General features: G+C 40.2%; 4 protein-coding genes across 10 annotated transcripts in view; 1 reads left to right on the forward strand and 3 right to left on the reverse strand.

The window, feature by feature from the left end:
• Positions 1-484: 484 nt before the first annotated feature.
• On the reverse strand, positions 485-17,863 carry gpt2l (glutamic pyruvate transaminase (alanine aminotransferase) 2, like). Of its 3 annotated transcripts, none has more exons than XM_034233859.1 (12): positions 17,692-17,863; positions 14,000-14,186; positions 10,090-10,179; positions 9,786-9,894; positions 9,508-9,641; positions 8,643-8,886; positions 6,394-6,473; positions 6,168-6,304; positions 5,545-5,719; positions 4,819-4,974; positions 1,759-1,871; positions 823-1,101 (listed from the first exon to the last, which is right to left on the reverse strand). In XM_034233859.1, exons 1-12 carry the CDS (start codon positions 17,724-17,726, stop codon positions 1,011-1,013), a joined length of 1,551 nt encoding a protein of 516 aa, XP_034089750.1. In that variant the 5' UTR covers positions 17,727-17,863; the 3' UTR covers positions 823-1,010. The 3 variants fall into 3 exon arrangements, with proteins under 3 accessions (XP_034089749.1, XP_034089750.1, XP_034089752.1); XM_034233861.1 differs by lacking the exon at positions 17,692-17,863 and adding an exon at positions 14,672-14,882; XM_034233858.1 differs by lacking the exon at positions 17,692-17,863 and having other exon boundaries at positions 485-1,101; positions 14,000-14,631.
• LOC117557879 (CCN family member 1-like) overlaps positions 5,616-20,322 on the forward strand; it is a 41,754-nt gene continuing 27,047 nt past the window's right edge. Inside the window, exon 1 of one of the 5 annotated variants that reach the window (XM_034233867.1) lies at positions 5,616-5,738. Coding sequence is in view for 1 of the 5 variants with exons in the window: in XM_034233864.1 (XP_034089755.1) it covers positions 8,912-8,935 (24 nt within the window). In the remaining 4 variants the exon portion in view is untranslated. Of the gene's footprint in view, positions 5,757-8,815; positions 8,936-20,322 lie in introns of those variants that run through there. The other 4 variants (XM_034233865.1, XM_034233866.1, XM_034233868.1 and 1 more) reach the window with 4 other exon arrangements.
• On the reverse strand, positions 15,431-17,772 carry fuz (fuzzy planar cell polarity protein). The gene is made up of 2 exons (XM_034233862.1): positions 17,692-17,772; positions 15,431-17,417 (listed from the first exon to the last, which is right to left on the reverse strand). Exon 2 carries the CDS (start codon positions 17,382-17,384, stop codon positions 16,077-16,079), a length of 1,308 nt encoding a protein of 435 aa, XP_034089753.1. The 5' UTR covers positions 17,385-17,417; positions 17,692-17,772; the 3' UTR covers positions 15,431-16,076.
• Positions 18,486-20,285, reverse strand: LOC117557882 (guanine nucleotide-binding protein G(I)/G(S)/G(O) subunit gamma-5-like). The gene is made up of 3 exons (XM_034233871.1): positions 20,118-20,285; positions 19,415-19,556; positions 18,486-18,793 (listed from the first exon to the last, which is right to left on the reverse strand). Exons 1-2 carry the CDS (start codon positions 20,196-20,198, stop codon positions 19,431-19,433), a joined length of 207 nt encoding a protein of 68 aa, XP_034089762.1. The 5' UTR covers positions 20,199-20,285; the 3' UTR covers positions 18,486-18,793; positions 19,415-19,430.

The raw sequence follows: 20,322 nt of genomic DNA on the forward strand, positions 1-20,322 counted from the left end.
AGCCATTCCTAATGAGAAGGAATCCATAAATTTGGATCAGAACGCAATTATCTAGTCCAACAATGTCTCGCTTGCTAAAACATGTATCTATTTTTACGTGTATGTGAATACCTGAATGTGAGTGTGTATGCAGTATAATAACTTTTCCTTCAATTTGATTTCATTTTTTCTGTCAGATGCTTTAAAGCTGGACTCAACGATTCGGTAAGATTTATCAAATTCAGAGAATAACCCCTCATGGTCCGTCAGCAATCCATTTTGTGAGTGTGCTAAAAGACAAATACCTCTGAAAATAGAGAACCAACTAAGTTGCCTGGACAGAAACACACAACACTATAAATACTATAAGTGCAATGTCACTGTGGGACTAAATGGGTTTAAGGCATTTGATTGGTGGTGCAAGGTCAAAAGAGAAAGTACCTATTGGTGATGTTTTAAACTCTTAACACATGGGACAGCTCTTTCCAAAAACAACAAGACATTATAACAGCTGTTACATTTATTAAAACTACAAAATCACCTCTGAATCATCATGAAATAGCCATTTTTTTGCGTATTCTCCCTGTCAAGTACGTCCTGCAGGAATGTAAGATTATAGCCAGTTGTTCACATGAATGGTTTAAAAAGGCAGTCACCTTTTCCTTCATTTGTACCTATTTATATTAGCTTATTATTCACATTGACAGTCTATCGCTGAAATGCACAAATACACAGACCTTCAGTTCATAAATCCTTCAAAGTTGAAACCATATTTTTCATACCAAACTTTACACACGTTCTGAATTCATTCATTTCCAGTTTTTTCCCCAAACACAAAACAGTGGCTTGTTTACTGTGTGTGAAGTACCAGATGAGATATCTGTGGAGGCTGAAGTGTGTCATCACAGAGACCACAAGAGCTTACGTAGGAAAGGCACTAAATAGTGACAGATATATTCTGATTGGCCGAGTTCTTTTTGTTTTGTTTGGTGGATTTCGTCTCTAGTAAAAAGAGAAATGGACGAGGCCATTTAAGAATACTCCTCTGTGAATTTCTGGTGAAACTCCTTGACTTTGTTGAGCAGGATCTTCAGCTTGTCTGTCGATGGCAAGATGGTCATTCTAGGAAGGAATAGGAAAGGAAAGACAACATTAATATTTAAATGGATTTTCCAGAAACGCTTCAGAATCATCTTAGAAAAGTAATATTATGTCTCTTGTGTAAAGAATACTTTACACAAAGCCGTTTTTAGACATGGAAAATGTAACATTGATGGCATCAATCTGTTTAAGTGATGCCTTTGTGATATTCAGACATGGTTTTGACATTTTCGCCAATGTTTCTTGCAGTTTCATTCAAATATGACAGCATATTTACAGAAAGATGATGCGACGTTTAAACCATTCAGTCGTGTTTTAAATCTCTACTGACCTCTACATAAAAGTAACTCTCGGGTCCTCATTCAAACACAAGACCAACATATTCAATTCACATTTATTTTCCAACAAAGGAACAATTATAGATGCTTTGGGCGAGGCATTTTTGGTGTCAAGGAAAAGACGAGCTGAAATGATTATTTGATTAATCAATTGTCAGCAACCCTCAATTTGTGCTCGAGGGAACTGTTTATCACTTTTTTCTAACTGTTTTCAAGATCCAACAACACAGTTAGATTAAAAAATATTCTGCAGGTCGATTTGGATATAAATGTATTTTGCCGCACTTTAAGAGAAATATTCATATTCAAATAGATGTATAAATGCTTGAGTGTTCTTTACCTGAAATGGTACGTTCCATCCCTCTGCCCGAAGCCGCTTCCCGGCACGAGGCAGATCCCCGTCTCCTCCAGCAGCTTCATGCAGTAAAACATGTCTGCCTGCTGACCTTTGTCCTGACAGAGAGACAATATAAACATGTGAAGTTTAATATTCTGTTAGCATGATTTTGAAGAAGCAAGTATTTAGTCAGAAACCTCTGACGCAGTATAACTTTCATCCTTAAAGTATTGCACATACATTTTTTACATTATTCCCATTGAGGAGCCTCATTTAAACTTATTTTATTCTGCTACATTTTTTATTAATTCATAACTTAATATGAAAGATTTCCAATTTGCACAAAAAAAATCCATTTAAAGCAGAATTGGACCAAATGAAAGCATAAATTGCTCTATTGAGTATCTCTTTAGAATCAACAGAATGTTCTGAACTTCTAAGGAATCTGAATGAATTACACTTTGCTCATACTGCGCTTAATCTTTGTTTGATTCTAAAGCTTATGGCAACAGAACCATTCATGTGTAACTCAGGTACGGAGCACAGGTGCCCTTGAGAGCTAAAGAAATGATTTCTTTGGCAGCACAAAAGCGTTCTGAAGGTTGAAACAAATAGAGATGTGTACTAATTTATGTTACAATTAGGCTTTGCTTTTATAAAACCTTTTAAAAACCTTAAGTGTTGCAGCCTTACAACTTTAAGAGGGTTGGGATCAAGAACAAGCTTAATGGACAGAAGCTCTATTTGAACTGCACATGGTAATGTTGAGTGTTGCTAACAGGATGGTACTTTCTGAAGTGCTGTTGTATGAGGTTCTTATTCATAGTCAGTAGATGACGGTCGGTACACCCCTAGTTTGGAGAAATGGACAGGTGAACTAGCATGGAAGCAAAGCATTGTGGGCTGCTGGGGACTTGGAGGTAGCAGCAAAACATGATTACTCATCTAAAAGATAGGCCCACCTAAAACATTGGCAATATCAGTTTAAGTGTACACAATATTTGGAATATTTTGACTTCTTTACCTTGCCATCAGACAAGAAACAAAAGGAAAAAGCTGGCTCCTGTTAGACCTGTAATATCTCTGCAATAACACTGCCTGTAAACAACATGCTATGCAATACACACATGTGCAATACACCAGCTATGTTGGTCACCTAAAAATACACTGCTACTTACCTTTTTTACCAGGGTGTACTTATCTGTTTTTACTTTTAATAATGTGTGCCTACTTTTATTATATAATAGGTAAGTGTATTCTTTTTATTTTAATCTGTGCTGTAGTTTAGCTGTTGTAATGCCGTAAATGTCACTGTTGCAGGACAAATAAAGGAATTCTAAATATACCAAACGTTTAAACTAATTGTTTCAACTGATGTTTTGCTGCTGTCCTCATCCACAGCAGTACAGTGGCTAGCTTCTATGCCAGTCAGGGACGTGCACAGGTACGGGCCGTTTGGCCTTTTCGGCTGACCTGCCCCTCTGGAGAGAGCGAGAGTTTGTTTTTCTTTTTTCTGTTGTGGCCGAATCAACATGATAAGCCCACAATCAGTATTGTAGCGTCTCGCTGCGGGAAGCACACTTTGTCAGCGCTGTCATCTGCCGGTGCGTTAAAGACCACCTCAGTGTCGGATTTTGAAACATGATTTTGAGTTGTCTCGTGGCAGTTAGGGACAAACCAGGGGACTTAACTTCCTCTTGAGACCGTCGGTTATTTACAAAAAAACACCTAAATATAGCGTATGCCTACTTGTTATTGTGCTTCTGTCTTTTCATCTGTAAACTCCCTCAACGGGCCGCTCGCTCGCTTTTCTTCATCGCCCTCTCACGGGTGAACAGTTCACTGTCCCGCTTCATTGTAGGAATTCTGCCATGTCTCTGCCTCTTTAGTTTGACCATCTCTGTTATTAAGTTATGGAATACTAAATAAATAAGTAATTAGATACCTTACCGTTACTGCGCTCATAAAGAATGATAAGAATAAGAATAATGCGTATTGAACTGGTTTAATGAATTAGGGCTTCTAACTAATTACCTTAAATAAACTCACTATTTTATCAGTATGTCTGGACTGCAGTTACAATGGTCAAACTACATTAAAACAGAATTGTCCCCATCGTGTCTTTAATAGTTACTAACATTAGATATTTTAATGAGATATGGACCGCAAAACAAAACATGTCCCTGGTTTTCATTTTTAAAATCAAGTCACCAAAAAAACAATGCTACAATTGATGAGCTGTACCCTGACCTTATCCTCTGTACGGCTAATCAGATTCCCAGTGGCTCATCAGCCCTCCCTGAAATTCCTACTGAGCAGTAGGACAGAATTGAAAGCACAAGCTATTGGAAATCATTTCTTCCCTTTAACAGGGGGGTTGATGCTCTGTTTACTGAACCTGGTTAAAGCATCGTGTACGACAGGGCTATTCAATTAGTTTGGAATGGGGGCCGGTTGATGAAAATGATCCAAAGCAAGGGGCCGGGAAAAAGATGGCTTGAAATATGAGCAATCATATTAAGAGCTTCAGATACAGTAAATACTACAACAGCATAGTGGAGTGCATATTGTGTTTAATTCAATCAAACATAGCCCCAAGGCCTTTATAGATCTAAATGGCAAGTCCAGAACTCAGTAGGCCTACATGTGAAGCTAATTTAACCATCAACATCATTTCATTTCATTTAGGTGAAATTATCTAATCATTCACGCAGAGATGCAATAAATGACAGGAGTTGTCACTACAGCAGCTAGTAGGTGGGTTCGAAACCCGAGGCCGCCGAAGTTTTCAGACTTTCCCTCTATCTCTCAATTTAACACCCTTTCTGGAATTGCCGCCGCCAATTGAATAGCTCTGGTGTACGAGATGTAGGTATTGTGTAGTGTTCGAGGTCATGGAGAGAAATAATGGATGAAGTAAATGAAATGAGAAGTACAAGACAAGTGGCAGTGGTGTGTACAACACAACATGCATTTGCTCCTTGTCAATGTCATTTCCTTGAAGCAGTGATTCAGTTAAATCCAGTTAATTGAAGCGTTTATAAAAGGAGCTTAAGGACTGACCGTGGCCTCCTTGATGGCCTTTTCAGGGATGGAGATGCTAGGGAAGGAGTACATAGCGCCCTGCACAGGGTTGCAGCTGATCCCCTTCACTGTGTTGAGAACCTGCTCTGTAAGCTTGGCCTTCTCCGCTAAGACACTTAAGGTCGCGCTGCGCTCCTGGATGAGGGAGAGAGGGGAGAAAGATGGTTAGAAAAGAGAGATGTATCTACAGTTAGCAAATGCTCAATGTGTAATTCAAGGGAATGACTATACTAAAACAGATGTCCTCTTGTAGCAGTTCCTTGTGTTGTTAACAAAGTATGGAAACAAATGTTTAGATACAGAGAAATGTGTGTAGTGTTTACAAAATAAGCAATTCTAAAAGGAGTGTTGCAAGTGTAAACAAAGATGATGTAAATGCTATGAGCGCAATAATTAAACTTCTTACACTCAGGGTTAGGGTTTCAGACAGTAACAAGTACATGTGTAAAGTGCCTTATTCTAAAAGTCTGGTAGCTATAAACTCAACTAAAGCAAAATATCATTGTTTTTAAATGTGTGTTAAAATGTGTGAAAGAGAAACTGTAATACAGCCAATTAGAGGAATACAAAAAATGGATCACTCGGGTAAATCTATAATCAATAGCAGTGAACTGTGTTGCAAGGACAACGTATGACAGTACCGGTGTCAGTGTATTGATAATGTTCCTGAAGAGAGCATGTCACAATGAGACGTAGACTCTGTACCTTGATAAACTTGTCATACGAGGGCTCCCCGATCTGCGGGGGGTTGACCACCAGGTCCATCAGAGCCTGTCCAGGAACAGGAGGACACAGACGGACGGACACCAGCTTAGTGAGCTGAGCCCTCACCTCCTCGTCCAGGTTGATGATCTCCATGTAGCCTCCACGGAAGCCGCACCTAGGAGGAAAACATAAAGGTGTGATACAGAAATGAGGTAACAGTCCAAACTAACTAAAGAGAAAAATGCTTTAAGTCTTGTAGCATGCAACTGGAAAGAATGCAGAAGAACTGACATTAACAGCCATTTCTAAATCCAGGATACAAATATTTCTACATTCATGTGCCTGTTTTTGAGCGACCATGTTTTAACAATGGTCTAATACTTTTAATCCAATTACCTTCCGTTTTACAGAACTTTTTAAATGTACTTTGCGCTGTCCTTTAATCCTATTTTATGTATGGGTCTTTGTGTTTTTATGTATGTAAAGCAAACTGAATTGACCCTGTGAAATACAAGTAAACAAATACAAAAATAGAGCATGTTACAGTAAATACATAATCATTTGTTATTTTTACAAGATAAGAAAGATTGATCCCAGAATGTAGTACAGTAAAATGGACTTACTCTCCCATGTAACACTTGGAGGTGGAGTGAAAAGATGCCAGTTCCACTATATCCGAGTACTCTGGCCCCATGTTGAACAGAACCTTCTTGAAGGAGTGGAACTCGCAACCCTCAGCGTACACATTGTCCTGGTACACCTGGAAGATAAAGTCAGAAGGACAGCTGTCACAGGGCTCAGAAAACATTAGAGCAGGCAGGTGTTAAAGGAGATGCAGAGAGACAGTACCTCATCGGCCATGAGGAAGAGGCGCTCCTTTGCAGCAAATCGGATTACATCCTCAATGCACTGTCTGCTCTGAACCTGACCTGTGAGTGAGAGAGGAGGCTCATTAAGGAGAGGGGTTTGAAAGGAGGGTCAGCCAGGAAGTTACAGCCTCTTGTTGCCATCTAGTGGCTCTTATTGAAGCAGTGCATGGAGAGTTGGGTTATGGAGATACGTAGGAGGATCATCATGAGTTCACCTCATGCAGAAAGGATCTGATTTTAGGTTACTTAATTCACTGGCATTCTGGTGGCCCTAGTGCAGCGGTTCTCAAACTGTGGTCCGCGGACCAGGGTACTGCAGGTGGTCCGTGGAAAAAAGCTAAATAAAATCCACTTTTTATTATCAAGGATTTTCGGGGACCACCTCATATGTGACTTGCTGTATCGAAATCAGTCGCATTGACCCGAAGACACATTTGAGTTATATACACTGTTGGAAAGAGGAGATTTATAGCTTTCTAATGATATCAGGATTGTTTTTGTACTCCAAATATTAAGCAAAATATGCAGAGTCGCTGTAAGGGGGTGAAAAGTTAGGACGATTCTAAGGGCCCGTGACTGACAGGGGCTCAACTTTTTTAGAATATTAAGAAACAAATGTTTAAGAAACCTTTCATCATTCATCAATAATGAACATTAATAGAACGTTATATTGATGATGTACTCACTAAACATATGATTCATTTAACTTATTTTCTTCCAAAAGTTAATTACCCAAAGCCTCTGTACACCCCCCTCTATTTACATGTAATGGTTTGGTCCTGCCTCCAACCGCGGTGCTGCACTTTCTAGCAGAGAGTGAGAGCATGTGAGCAAGGATGCTAGTACTTACGTGTGTACCATGTCTTAATGACTAACAAAGTCAGGCTTTCAAACAAGAAAAGAAAGGAGAGAAAGACAAGAGAGAGGGACTAAAGGGCGACAGTATGTCACCCAGTTCTTCAAAAGAAAAGGTGGGTGTGGTCCATGAGCATACTTGCCAAGTTGCCAACCTTGAGACCTCAGAAATCAGCATTTCAAAACAGGGGGGGGGGGTACCTGTCATCTTCCCTTTACAAGCTTCAAAAATGTATTTATCGGTTGATTTTGGAAATAAAAGTTTCATAATCTGAAAGCCAATACTTAGTTTATTTAAAATATAACAAAACACCCGAACAACTATTTTTTTACGCAAATCCACGTTTATTTTCAAATGAGCCGTTGCGACTTCCGACTGATTATTACCTTAATGTACACGTTTATATTCATTTATTTTATATTCAGTGTTCTCTGATTGTATGCTACAGGTAGGCTGTCATTTTATTAAGTTCCTTTGATATTGTAAACTTTGTGTTATGCGTCTCTTTCCTGCAATATCGGATGTTGAAAGAGCTGAAGCTGCAGTTCATGTTCGCTGACGCAGCTGTTGTGTTCTATGATTGTATGCTACATATTTTAATATCTGGTCAAGGACCAAAAGAAAGAAAGAAGTTGTCCGCCGTCCTCTTTGAGAAACATACACAACGCAGACAGACACCGGTCACACGTGCGACAAAAGTATCAGATAGGCTTCAATTTACTTTTGATTGTCTATAATTAACTATAAAAAAATATCGGCGTTTTAACACTACGTTTATATATGTACTTATTTTTACGGTTTGCATACGAGGTGGTCCGCGAAAATCCTTGATAATAAATAGTGGTCCGCATAACCTAAAAGTTTGAGAACCCCTGCCCTAGTGGTTAAGGACACTTACCATATAGCCTTAACAACTTTAAGCAGATTCAAGCAAAACAATTATATTTCATTTTGTTTTTGCATAGCCCTTTCAGCCCCATGTATTTTGTCTCTTTCTCTGTAAATGTTTCAAAAAGGTCCCAAAAATGATCAATAAAAGCATTTTAATCTACAAACTACATTAGAGATAATAAGTGGTTGCTAAATGATCCCAAAAAGAAAAATAATTGTGACTTAGTTAATAGGTTTACAACACCATCTTGTGGTCTTTTTTGGCACATTTATTTTAATCAAACTACCTATTTCCAAGGTAAAAGAGGTCATATTTAACTGCTAAAACGTTTCAAATGAAGAATATTATTGTTATATTGTATGGTTTATCTCCTAAAACCAACAACTTGATTATCAACTTGCTGAACAACAGAATTCAATGTGTGAAAATGCTTGAATTTACTAATAATCACGTCGAACAAAACAATGAAAGGTCTCTTTACCGGTGGGGTTTCCAGGGTTGATGACGCAGAGGGCTCGGGGGTTGCAGTGACGGCGGGCTTCATCCAGGGAGCGCTGCAGCTCGCTGAGGTCCATACTCCAGCACTTTTCCTCATTAAGGTAATAGTTGACCTGCACGGCGGCCAGTTCAGCCAGCGCAGCCGAGTACAGCGGATACTGAGGAATGGAGATCATGACCCCCGTACGGGTCTCACCTTCGCCACACACCAGGAGCTTCAGCATGGTCTAAAAGTGCAGGATATGAAAATATATGTCAGCTGTATATTTTAGAATTGTAAGTACAAGGTAGCTTTGTCTGCATGACCCTTTTCTAGGCGTAAAACAACGGTAGAAAAAGGTCTGAAAAGAAGCAGGTGCCCCAGCTGGTGGTCATTTGCATCTGTGTTTTGTCATTAAAAATCTCTTTGCTTTTATAACAAATTTAAAAACACATACTGCAATACTACTTATTCACTTTTGTAAACCTTTCAGGACAAAAAAGGAAACTATTTGCTATTAAAAACACCCTTCTGAAACTCCTAGACACAAAGCTCTTAGATAACCTATGACAAGGGGTTGTGAGTATGTGATTACTTGGCAAGCCAGTAATGTTTGAGCATCAGTGACCTAATTGCAGCACTTTTTGTGCACACATAAGCATTTATTCTCCTGTGATGTGTCCTTTAAAAAGAGTGAACCAACTCATGAAGGGTTCACTCTAGAATATTTGTTTAATTTGTTCAATGTTGTGAATAAATTCCCCACAAAATGACTGAGAAATTAGGGAGGTTTGAGCTTACAAACATACACAATCGAAAGTACAATTGAGACACAAAGTCTCATTAAAAGATGAGACATGTTTAGTACCACAATGCCGTCGCTGGCCCCTGTGGTGAGAAAAATGTTGTCTGGGTCGCAGGGCACACCGCCATCTCTTCGCTCAATGTAGCGAGCCACATCCTGCCGCACTGACTCTATGCCCTGACTGGCACTGTAGGAACCTGAGGGAGATTTAAATGGAGACAAAACAACTTAAAGCTTTAACATAACAAAGCTAATCCCACATAATTAAACCCACATACAAAGAGAAAGGTGATAATTGGGGATGTATAAAGAGCTTGTGCTTATGTAAGAAACCAACGCACCCATACTGTTCCCTCCACAGGACTGCAGAATGCGTCGTGCTCTACTTTTAGCATCCTCTGGGAATGAGCTGTCATTCAGCAGTTCAGGGTAGGAGCACAGCGCCAAGACCTTGAAACAAAAGGGAGGTGTGAGGATAAAGAAGGGGCATTCTGCAAAACACGCACAGATTAATGCACAAGACATGAAAAATATATTTGACCAACTTCGCTGAGTAAGCATAACATATTTTTCATAGAAACTGAGAAGTCAGAGGGGAGGTATTAAATGCAGACTGGAGGTTGGGGGTGAGGATTAGGTGCAGACCTGTCTGAAGAAGGTGATTGGCTGCTGGCCCATAGCATGCGCGTCACCAATGTTGGCCTTGATGACCTCAACAAAGGGCTTCTTCATTCCCTGCATGGCACAAACACAACATGGGGAAATGATTATACATCTGGAAAAAGTTTGACCAATCACAACATTTATTACTTTGTACACAAACAACTATAGAATTATCATTTCAGAGATTTAAAGTTAATAAACATGAGAAGAGGCTGAACAACCTTGGCCCTGCGCCCACATACAGAGACTTGAACGCCTACATACGTTTCCATAAATATTCATGCCATAAGAGGCTGCAGCTGCTGAGAGCACAGGCGGTTAACACTTTGAGAGACGGAATAGATGGCATTGTTGGTTTGTTTGAAGCAGTGAAGTAATAAGAAAGAGTGAAATAAATATCCATGAGCTCAAATTAAATTAACCCTAAACAACTATTGGCAATATCAACCCTTCTGTATCATTTCGCAAATGTTAGAATTTTAGAAGCCTTTTCGAGGACATTAAGAGGTTCAATAGATGACAACATGCCTTTTAACCGACCATTAGATTAGCAGAAACAAAGCGTACACAGGCTAAATCAAATGTACAAGCTTACAGCACATTTTATACACACTATATTTATCAGACAATAGCACGAAAAAAAGTTAGAAGTTATAGTTGAAATTTGGTCAAAATTCTTTGTTGTTTTCTTTAGGAGTGAGTGTGTTCATTTGTACGAACATTTGTTGCGCAATCGTGTCATTTATTCATTAATGTCCCGTAAATAATTAATTGTAATGAATACTCACAAAAGTGAATATACTGTTAGGCGTCAAAGATTCATTTTTATCCCTTACTTATTTATTTTCTTCTCACACACACACACACACACACGTGCATTTGCAACAGCCTTGATCCAGATAGCACTGTATGTGTACACACGGGAACAAAGTTTGATCTGTGCACTTGCTTATCACACTGATACCATTAACCTTCTGACACATAAAGACTGAGGCTTACAGTGCAGTTGCCTTTAACCTCCTAAGTGACTTTAGACTGGAAAGGAACAGTATGTATTACAGCAAAGCAGTAAACAACGGCAACAACAACTACAATAATACATCCCCAAGTAAAGGTATCAATTTACTGTCTCCCAAGCCAATAATATGTTTCTGAAAGATAATCTCCCAAGCAGCTGAGACAACTGACGGACAGAAATGCAGTTAGCCTCGTGCACAAACACAAGCACCCACACGATGTTAATAACAGATGTTCAGAACAGCGTGACCCTGCAGAAAAATACATAAGCAGAACCTCACACTGACAACCTGCAGAAATCAAAACAGCATGTTTATTGTACGTGTCCAATGGAGTGCAGATTTTAGGAGGATACAGAGTCTGGCTCTCCCATTGGTCGCACATTAGAGGCGTCTCTCAGTCCGGACCAATAACATTGTATGGAGAGAATAACACCCCTAGGTCAACCGCCCCGATGGGGATGTTTTAGAAACACACTGACCTCTGACCGTAAAAACTGTCTCCAAAAGGCCAGTTGTTCTCCACCGTAGATAAAACATCCCAGCAAACAATGCAGAAGGTTAAAACGGTGCTTTTTAAGTACAGCACAGGAAGTATTTATTTTTACTCCAAAGGCTTTCCAAGAAAAGCTTTTCATTAATGACAAACAGTGAAAGTCATTGTGAAAAAGGATGTGACTTAGGCTGTTAGATGTATATTTTAATGAGGAGCTAGGATAGACACTCACATAGCATTTGCAAATACACTCAATATTCAAATTAAATATTTGAAATGCAAATATGGAAAACGTTTTTAGAGTTCTGCTTTTTGCATTCATTGAAAATATGTAGAGAGAATTTAACAAAAACAAGCCTTGTGCGTTTACTGTCTGTCCCCATAGCAACGCTCGGATAAAGATCCCCATTCACTATTATCTAACAGCTCATTAGAACAAACAAAGACCACAATGTAATAACTTCACCAGGAGCCTTTATGTGTGCTCTTGTTAACTGGTAGAGCAAGTTGGCTCAAAGTATGACCCGTTTCTATTCACTGTGCTGTAAATCGGATACTATGGGGAAAAACACAAGAACAGGCTGCATTTGTAGTGTATTAAAAAAAAACAAAGAGATCAGTTCCGAAGAACAAGGTGTGTAGGAAACTGGAGTTGGGTATCTGTGTCTGATTAATCCACGGATAAAGGCGAGAATGCATTATTGTGACCCATTTCCCAAAGAAATGCATCCCCATCCAAACCGCAAGGGAGGGGTTTATAAAATGAAGAGGAATGTGTTTTGGACAAAACATCAGCATTGAAAGTTGTTAGAAAAATATCACTCGTCACCGGCTTGATCTTCAATATTAGGATACATGTCTTTATTATCCTTGCAAGAATGGAAGTAGTCATCACATAAACCAGGTTGCATGGGACAAACAAGTAACTTTAGTAGAGCCCTTCATATGCTTATATACAAGAGAGGGTGTTACAGTCAACAAGATGGGAGAATACTGGTTCAAAGCAGTATTCTGACATTAGTTCAGATTAGCTAAGGCCTGCGTAAGCCATACACATGAGTCATATGTCTATCTCTTGAGCGACTGTGCCATCATGCCAATCTTAGGAACATAGCTATCATAATTTCAACAGTGTCTCATGAGCGTCATCCATGTGGTCATACATCCGGCTATGTACACAGCTACGTCTAAATGATGGGAGCGTTTTAAAATGATTACTGGCAGCGGGACAATCTTCAGAGAACAGAGACATTTCAGTGCTTCCCCTATCCTAGTGGGAAATACAAATGTTTACCATCTAAATCAAACTCTTGTACAGGAGGACAAAAATAAATATACCATTAAGAGAGAGAGGATCAACTTCAGATAAGTATTGACCTATAGTCAAAACACTCCCTAGTGGCTCTTTCACCTGTGGAACAACCTTTTCAAAATACTCGTTCCTTTCCTGAGCAAAGCACTCAAGAGGACTGTTTTCACACCAGACTGAACTCAGTACACTAAGCGCTGGTTGCCACATCACCATAAACTGTGTGAGAGGAAGGGATGAAAAATAATACAATAACAAGCCTGTATTTATAATGGATGTTTGTTTTCCAGCTCTTAAGATAACCAGTACCATATCTGATTGCTTAGCAAAATTGACACTTTACCATTGAGGACTGTAAGAGGTCAAGTGAGGCAACATATGATATATTTGCATCACATGTAGGTCAGACAGATATCAAAACAGGATCTGGTTTAGTCTATGGAATTTCACCTCCCACAGAGTCACTTCATAAACAACTGTGGTTCAGACAGGTCTTAAAACAAGGTTAGCCATTAACATGATACTAACCAAACTACAGATTTGCTAACATGATCAGCCTCCTCAGGAACTACTGACTAACTAATGGACTTTCATAAGACGTTGTGTAGGCAAGTGGCACAGCATTTGATAACAGTTTTCTTTTGAGGTAAAGTTTAGTAATAGTGAGAGTGTAAACAGGAATTGAAGTCTACTGGTTTCATTTTTACAAAACCATTCATCAGCAGGACATTTGCTGACTCTCTTTAAAGTGAAAACTGTGAAACTGAATCAAATCTACCATTTTTAAAAAGGATTTTCTTGAATTCAGGAATTCAAATGAGTCAAGTCAAGTTCTAACTGATATGATTAATAGTCTTAAATGAGTCTTTTGTTTTAAATACAGCAACACAAAAACAACTTAACTTATTTTGATGATATGTTCTGGACACAATGCACTGGTCTTGTTGCCACATTCTATTTAATAGAAGGATGGGTTGATGTAATGAAAGACAGCTATAACAACATGTTTGGAGTGAGTTTTAAATACAAAGAGCAGATATTGTCCATAGAGATCAGACAGCGTGGACAAACCTCAGAGAGCTCCCTCTCCAGCTCCAGAGCCCGCTGCACGATGGGGCCCCGCACGGCGTACTCCACTTTCTTCACCGTGGGGTTCATGTTGTCGATGGTCAACACCTTGGCCCGGGGTGACACTCCATTCTCGGACATTTTCTCTTTGGGGAGCCCACGCCGCGTCGCGCTCAGACTCGACAAAGCTCTGCCGGGAGAGGAGGACGACAGAGGGGGAGAGGTGAGTGAGCAGACCCTGGGGCCAGCCCCGGCTAACAATTCGTTTCGCCCCCGGCTCAAAAGCCGCACGTTTCGGGGTGACAGCAGCTGCATTCGTGTGGCTGACATTTGTTTAGTCACGGCCTTCTTTCACAAGTTGGGGAACTTGTAAAGCCTCTACGGTGCACAGCGAATTGCACCACGGCGGTCACTTCTCTCGAGAGAAGTGAAATCAAAAGTTGTGACACCACAGAGCTCCTAAAAATGACTAAGCGCCCAGAGCTTTGGACCTTGAGCCTACAAAGAAGGCTGTCTCTAAAGACAATGGCTGCTTCCACAAACTGACTGCTTCTCCCTCCGAAATTATTGGGGTATGAATCCTGCACACATGGCAACACACAGCCAGACCGACTGTATCCCTCCCTCTTGTGCGGCCCGTTATCCCACCCCCCTCTCCTCCGTTATCTTACGCACCGTGAGGCTGTCACTAAGGCTGTGTTCTCCGGTTACCGAGCTGAAACAGTTGAGGGCTTCAGACGAGGGTCGTGGGGATATCGCCAGTTTGTCCCGGGCTCCCTGACTGCACTGAGCCTCTTTTTGTTCTGGGAGCTCCATGCTGTTTGGGTGGAGACTTTTTAAGCTTCTTTGTAAACAAAACAATAACGAATGCTCCTCCTATCTCTACTACTACACCCCACTTACATTTCTGGTTGAATGCTAATTCGTTTGACAAAATATAATTGTGCAATCAGAATAATTAGAAAATGCTCAAATTCACAGGATCACACATTTTCCTTTGTACTGGGATGTTACAAATGACACTCGGTATAAAACTCTGGGCCTTCACACCTACAAGTGTGACTTCAAAAAGTTTCAAACATCATCAGTGCAGGTATGAACAACAGACAGCACGGCAACTATCATTACATGACGTATTCATGAAATTATTGTTTTGTTTATAGCCACTATAATTTCAGCGTTAAGTGGTTGGGAATACATATCGTTTTGTTAACTCACACAAGACAACGGTTGTAGGTATGACTTATAGAATGGACTTCTTGTAACATGCTTTTAATAGTTTTTCTTCTTAAAGTTAAATTCACATATTTACCCCAGTACAGTCTGTGCCAAGAACATTTCAGAGGACAAAAAACATTATAAAAGTGTTTACTTTCATAGGTGAGTAGTTTAAATTGAAAGGCTTATTAACCATTGAACTGTCTGAGGAATTGCTTGTTTTTTTTGTCAAGTAGTTTATTTCGAATTCTACAGTCCGACAATTTTGTTGTGAAGAAATCATCAAATACAAGCCAAACATTTTCATTATCACATTAGTAAAAGGAACATTGTGAATAGATCATTCAAGACCCACTGTATATAACAAACATATTCAAACTACAACATTGTTGAGCCAGAATGATTCAGAATGTCTACAAAGCATTAGTAACATTTAACCATGATGCTCAAATACAGTCAAATGTTACTGAAAATGTTGGTATTCAATAAATCTAACAAGTAATTCTGAAAAGGGCCTTTCAGTCAGTGAAGTTAGACACAATGTGCAACAGTGACTTATTTCCTGGATGTAGAACAAAGCAGTTAACTTTGGTTGGACAATTTCCATTGTTTTCGAATAATGCCAGCTTTAAATACCCGAGTAGTTAAATGAAAATAACCAGTGATAACCTTTTCTACTGTTTATCTTTAACCAGTAGTGTGCTTATGATAGTCTTTACAAAATATGGACAGATGGAGGCACATTTTGGCAGCAATCAATAGGGTTAAATAAGAAAATCTAAATAGCAGCAGCTGGTTCACATTTAAGTATTATTTTAGTCACATGGACAATCAAGATGTGCTAACAATTTCAATAATTCTATTAAAATCCAGTGGCACCAACAATATCAGAGAGAGTCTGTGTGGCCACTGTACGCAATGCAAAGGTGGGCACTGACAGTGGGGCGAGCAGAAAGAGCTGGTGCTGCGGAGTCTGAAGGCCATAGCTTTTGCACTCTTCTGTAACTAGATAGCACTGCAGTGGCTGGTGGGAGAATCCAAGGACAAAGTCATCAGTGTTGGCCCTCTGAGCCCTCTCCTCAGGGGACACACACAAAGTCTCCTCCTGGTTGAAGTAACGTGTGGTGCTGAAGATGTAGAAGAGCTTCAGTATCTCCCAGCAGCGGGCCTTGGAGGGTAAAGGAGGGTCACCCAGTGGACGATTAGTGGAAGTCCGCACACAGGAGACTGAGCGACGTGTTTCACGGTTAATCAGAAGTAGTGCCAGCACATCAGGGCGCAAGGATACAGATCTTGGTAAACTGTGTTCTCCAACAGCCAAGCAGTCTCTCAGGGTCTCCACAAGAGGTGTCCAGAAACGACCCACCATCCCACTCTCAGCGCTGTGCAGGGAAGGCGTTGGGCCGCACAGCACGCACACATCTGCCCCAGGTAGCAGCTGGAAGCGAAGCAGACGGTGGGCAACAGTGGGGCTGCCTTGAGGAAGGAAAACTGGGTAATCACAAGAGGCTGATCCAGAGGCAGAGAGGGACCGTATCAAAGCCGAGAGCAGCACAACCTCCGGTGGAGCCAGACGCCACCATTTCTCAGTTGCTGCAGCTATCCGCCCATGGACGATGAGGCAGCCAAATTCACTGTCTGCAGCCTGAGTGAAGCCATCCAGGGCCTCTTGAAGAAGAGTGGGGTTTGGAGGCAGCAGTGAATCCGCACAGTGTGTCAGGTTACCCAGGATGCCCTCTTGCCTGTCCTCCAACAGTTGATCAATGAGGCTGAAACAGGACCGCAAGTCCCTCTTCAGTCTCTCAACATTTCTGACATTAGTCAGTTCATCCTGCCCCAACACCAGCACCATGCAGCTCCATACATTCTCCAGGAGCCGCTGTAAACGCACCTCGTCCTCTTTGCTGTCACCTGCACCATCTTGTCCACCTCCACTCACGACAATGAGCATCATACTGTCCTGGAAAACTCTCCATACTACTTTACCCCCGCCTTCAGTCTCACAGCTGGACAACACTACTCCGTGGCCAGCCCCAAACATGTGGACACCATTCAGGGAGCCGATGACAGAGAAGGGCAGCTGCTTGGAGGCTCCTCTTGTGAAGAGAGGAACCCCACTGCTGGCTGTGAGGCAGAGGAGCTGTGTGGATCCATGCTGGAGCATCATCATGCTAACTGTTGCTCGCTCTTGTGTCGTTTTCAACTGCAGCAGATTTTTTAAATTAATTTAAGGTCTTCATTGAGTTGATTGTTGACTAAATCTGATACAAATACGATTCTAGCGTCACATCAGTGAGCACCTTGTTAGCATCACGTAACGTTAAACAATTTCCTGCAACTGGCTAACACCGGTACAAACAACGGCAAGACAAGATATATTATACAAGTCTAAACATATTCTCCGTAGAACAACCATTTCCTTTTGTTAGCTAACGGTATTTTACGACTTAACATGCTAGGTTAACAAAGTAAATTACCGTCGTTTCCACAGTAACGCCGTCCCATGATTCATTCTTCACGATTGAGAGGGCGGCTTAATACTGCTGGTCGAGCTGCAGTTGGGATTTAAGAGACCTGGTTTACCGCCGAAGGAGCGGGACTTGAGCACCGACCCGGGATCAGTGCCCGGCGTCCATGGAAGTGCCAATGGATCTGAATACCGTTAGTTCACTTCTCGCGAGAGTAAAAACCAACAGCTCTGGGTTGATCAGAGGCTCAAGCAACATGACGCTTGATGTTTCCTCTTGATTTTGACTCAGAGTAGAAAAAAAGCACAGGTGTTACTAATCCCAATAATTATTCAATTTAAACGATAATGAGTAACCAGCATGCACACAATTAGGAGCCTGAAACTGAATCAGATAAATTAAATGTTGACATCCTTAAATCTATTATTTACACCTTCATCTGTAACAAGTAGAAACGTATTTTTTGAAAATGACCTATGGAGTATTTTTAACAAGTAGAGACATCCACCTCAGGTCATAATCCCCTTCAACACATTTGTGTTGCCAAGCAGTGGCTCACAAACTGGTCCAGCAGATTGGCCCAAAAATATATATATATATTTGTGTTTTCTGTTCTTTGTCTTGTATTGAAATAGATGTATGTTTCATCATCTGAAAATCAGATGCTTTTTATTATTATCTCAAAAACACATACTGTATAAATACTGTACTTCTGACATATGGTAGATAGTTACGTTTGTTATACAATGTTGTAAAATAATTTGTAGCGTAGCAAAAAACAGAAAATGCCAACCAATACAACATGGAGTAGTAAAGAATGTTTTTTTATTCATTAAATACAAAAAAGTCCAGAACAGTGATGACTAAAATAGAACAATAGAAAAGGCACAATTATTTACTGAAAAATCACACTGTGCCATGAAAAATAAAACTGTCTCCTTTCTTCTACTGTGGCTGAAAATAGATGGTCATCTTCCTGACATGATTCCAATGTGTTCTACACTCGAGAGAGAGAGAGAGAGAGAGAGAGAGAGATCCCGTGGCAGTATAATGGCTTGGCATGAGGAGCAGTGTTGAGGTCAACTTTTCCCTGTAGCATCAAAATGAAGGCCTGCAAGACAAGAAAATAAAAGCCACAAAAATAAAATGATTAGGCTTATGATTTGAATCAATGAAAAATTATCAAAAATATTGCAGATAAATGTAATGCATCGTTTAAATCTATCAATGATAGGACTTAATGTATTGTACTATAATACACTGCTGCATATTTTGTATATCTTATATTATGTAAATGCAATATTATGAATTACTACTGATTAATAAAAGGTCCATCTATCTATCTAATTACTACCAAACATCATACTAAAACAAATTGTTTTTGGAAAGATATAGCATGTTTCATAATTTTGAAGAGTGAGCATAGATAGCAAAGAAGTGAATTAGGCTTGAGATGTCTTGGAAGTTTTTGTGAATATTTAGATAGTTATTCCAAACTCAACAAATGTAGTGACATTTTCAAGCTAACCACAGTTTGTTTGCTTTTTGTAATGAGAGGAAACCACTTAGATGTATCGATCAACAATTAAATGCTTCTATTATAGTGAATGTTAGTTTATTCTATCCAATACATCCACTTCTCATTAGACCTTTTCAGAAATGACACCACCTACTTGTGCTGTATTTATGGGTGTGTGACTGATTCCAAATGTCAACAGCGTGCCAGACTCACCATGAATGCAGTGGTTTCACAAGAAGGAGCAGACCTTCTGTGGCCTGAAAGGGTTGGTGCTGGAGGACACACCGGTGAGCAGAGGGTCCTGCAGGGCGTTCTGCATGCAAAACTGTTGAAGGTCTGCAGCTGCCTGGGAGACCTGGTGACAAAAGAGGAACACAAGTTTGAAAAAAATAAAAATCACCCTGGCCTGGTGATCATCAGGGAAGAGGGTATTTGAAGAATAACCAATAGTAGAGAAGAAAACGGAATATCTAGACCTCTGACACTCAGGTTTTAACCATTTTGTGTTGCAACCATGTAAAGATATCTACAAAACAAGCATTCATCGGGTGAAACTAGTGAATGTATCAATGCCTTTGAATTGTGCGAAAAGAAAGGGGTTAAAGAAGGTTATTCATCAGGTTGATTGTTAAGTTGCTACAGTTTCACTTGGATGCAAGTTTACAACATGGATCTTGTCATCCTAAAATGAAAAAACAGATGCTAAATGTGATCAATTCGACATTTTTCTCCTCTTTGTCAAATGCCGATTAATTATCAAAAACTTCCCTTCAATCCAAGCAACGCCCTGCTACGCCTGTTGACTAGCGGCTAGCTTAGCTGTTAGCATAAACTAGCCGTTGTTAGCCGATTGGGCTAACGGTGGAGATCGCCCCCCTCAGTTATTTGCCAGAAAAATAATAAATACACAAATTACCTTCACTCTGTTTATGCTCGCTTCGAAACGGAGCTGCTGTACGACTTTCTTCATGGCCACAAGATTAGAGGAACCCGACATTTTCGGTGTTTTTTGTGAAAAATAAACGGTATGCTGTGGGTGGGATTCTTGGCTTGATGCTGAGAGACAAAAGCAAAGATGATGACATCCGGATTCCGGTTGTTGAAACTTGTGACTGCAACTC

Source organism: Gymnodraco acuticeps, unplaced genomic scaffold, assembly GCF_902827175.1.
Source record: "Gymnodraco acuticeps unplaced genomic scaffold, fGymAcu1.1, whole genome shotgun sequence".
NCBI lineage: Eukaryota > Metazoa > Chordata > Actinopteri > Perciformes > Bathydraconidae > Gymnodraco > Gymnodraco acuticeps.